A 1,840-nucleotide genomic window follows, 5' to 3' on the forward strand; every position below is an offset into this window, starting at 1 on the left:
CCGAAATGACTTTTATGGCTTTGATCTTATCGAGAATTACTTCGATCCCTCTTTGTGAAACCAAGAAACCCAAAAACTTCCCGGATCCAACCCCGAATGCGCATTTTTCCGGGTTGAGCTTCATATTGTGCTTCCTCAAGATATTGAAGGTTTCCTGGAGGTGCTTTAAATGATCATCTGCATTCAAAGACTTGACCAACATGTCATCGATATACACCTCCATTGTTTTACTTATTTTCTTTTCAGACATCTTGTTCACGAGCCTCTGATAAGTGGCTCCGATGTTTTAAGTCCGAAAGGCATCACATTATAACAATATGTGCCAAAGTTCGTTATGAACGAAGTTGTTTCCTGATCCTCCTGGTTCATCTTGATTTGATTGTACCCAGAATAGGCATTGAGGAAACTCATTAACTCTTGCCCGGTCGTTGTATCAATCCTTTGATCAATGTTTGGCAATGAGAACAAGTCTTTAAGGCATGCCTTATTCAAGTCTTTATATTCTACGCACATTCGAAACTTGTTATTCTTTTTCGGAACAACAACTATATTAGCTAGCCATTCGGGATACTTCACCTCCCGGGTTGAACCGATGTCAAGCAGTCGAGTTACCTCTTCTTTAACAAACCTATTTCTGACCTCGTCTATCGGGCATTTCTTTTACCTTATCGGAGGGACGCTCGGGTCCAGGCTTAGTTTGTGAACGACCACCTCTACTGGGATATGTGTCATATCCGAGTGCGACCATGAAAAATAATCAACGTTAGCTTTAAGGAAGTTAATAAATCCTTAACTGAGTTCGGGATTAGGTCATGTTCCCAAGTGAAACTTCCTCTCCAAGAATTTCTCGAACAGAGCCACTTGCTCGAGTTCTTCTGCTGTGGACTTGGTTGTGTCCGTCTCTTCCGGTACCTGTAAGTATCTCGGTACCTAGTGGAATTCCAACGACTCCCCACCTTTATCGTCTTCACTTGGCATGGGAGAAGGCGTCAGTTCCTATTAATTGCTATTTGCTGGGCTCCTTCCCCTTACTACTGGAAATTGATATTGCATTTATTTCTCTTGTTGTCGGTTGGTCTCCTCTTATTTGCTTGATTCCCTTTGGGGTCGAGGATTTCAGTAGTTGGTGATACATTGATGGTACGGCCTTCATCTCATGTAACCATGGACTACTGAGAATTATGTTGTAGACCATGTCATCGTCCACCACTTCAAATAAGGTGGTCTTTGTTACCCCTTCGGCGTTCGTAGGCAGCAGGATCTTTCCTCGAGTTATCACACTTGCCAAGTTGAACCCGGCAAGGAGCTTTGTTGCCAGAATGATACTTCCGGTTAATTTGGCTTGTTCAAGTACTTTCCATTGAATTATGTTGGTTGAGCTTCCTAGGTTAACCAAAAAACGCTTAATCTTGAAATCTAGAACATTAAGAGAAATTACCAGGGCATCATTATGCGACAGAAGAAGTCCGTCTGCGTCTTCCTCTGTGAAGGTGATGTCGTCTTCGGAGACTTCTCGGAGTCTCTTGTTATGGGTCATTGATACCTTTATCTTCTTGTCCGCCGAGAAGGTTACACTGTTGATTTCATTCCCTCCAAAAATCATGTTGATAGTCAACCGAGGAAGGTCTTATCCTATCTTCGAGGGTCTTGCATTGTCCCAGCTGCGGCCGTAATTGTTCCTGGAACAGTCACTCAAGAACTCCCTGAGATGGTCGCTCTTCAACAGCATTTCCACCTCCTCGTGCCGATACTAGCAGCCCCTAGTTCTATAGCCGCGAGTCCTATAATATTTGCACTATAACTTACGATCCCTCTGGCTGGGATCGGATCTGATTGGCTT

The 1,840-nt window shown here is 43.5% G+C and overlaps 1 protein-coding gene across 1 annotated transcript; it reads right to left on the bottom strand.

The window, feature by feature from the left end:
* Positions 1 to 1,006: 1,006 nt before the first annotated feature.
* On the bottom strand, positions 1,007 to 1,603 carry LOC104104235 (uncharacterized). The gene has a single exon (XM_009612256.1). The coding sequence runs from the start codon at positions 1,601 to 1,603 to the stop codon at positions 1,007 to 1,009; it is 597 nt and encodes a 198-aa protein (XP_009610551.1).
* Positions 1,604 to 1,840: the final 237 nt, after the last annotated feature.

This window comes from Nicotiana tomentosiformis, chromosome 1, assembly GCF_000390325.3.
Source record: "Nicotiana tomentosiformis chromosome 1, ASM39032v3, whole genome shotgun sequence".
NCBI classification, from domain to species: Eukaryota; Viridiplantae; Streptophyta; class Magnoliopsida; order Solanales; family Solanaceae; genus Nicotiana; species Nicotiana tomentosiformis.

Coding starts and splice junctions, on each gene's coding strand:
- LOC104104235 (XM_009612256.1), bottom strand. CDS start 1,603: ATGATTTTTGGAGGGAATGAAATCAACAGTGTAACCTTCTCGGCGGAC.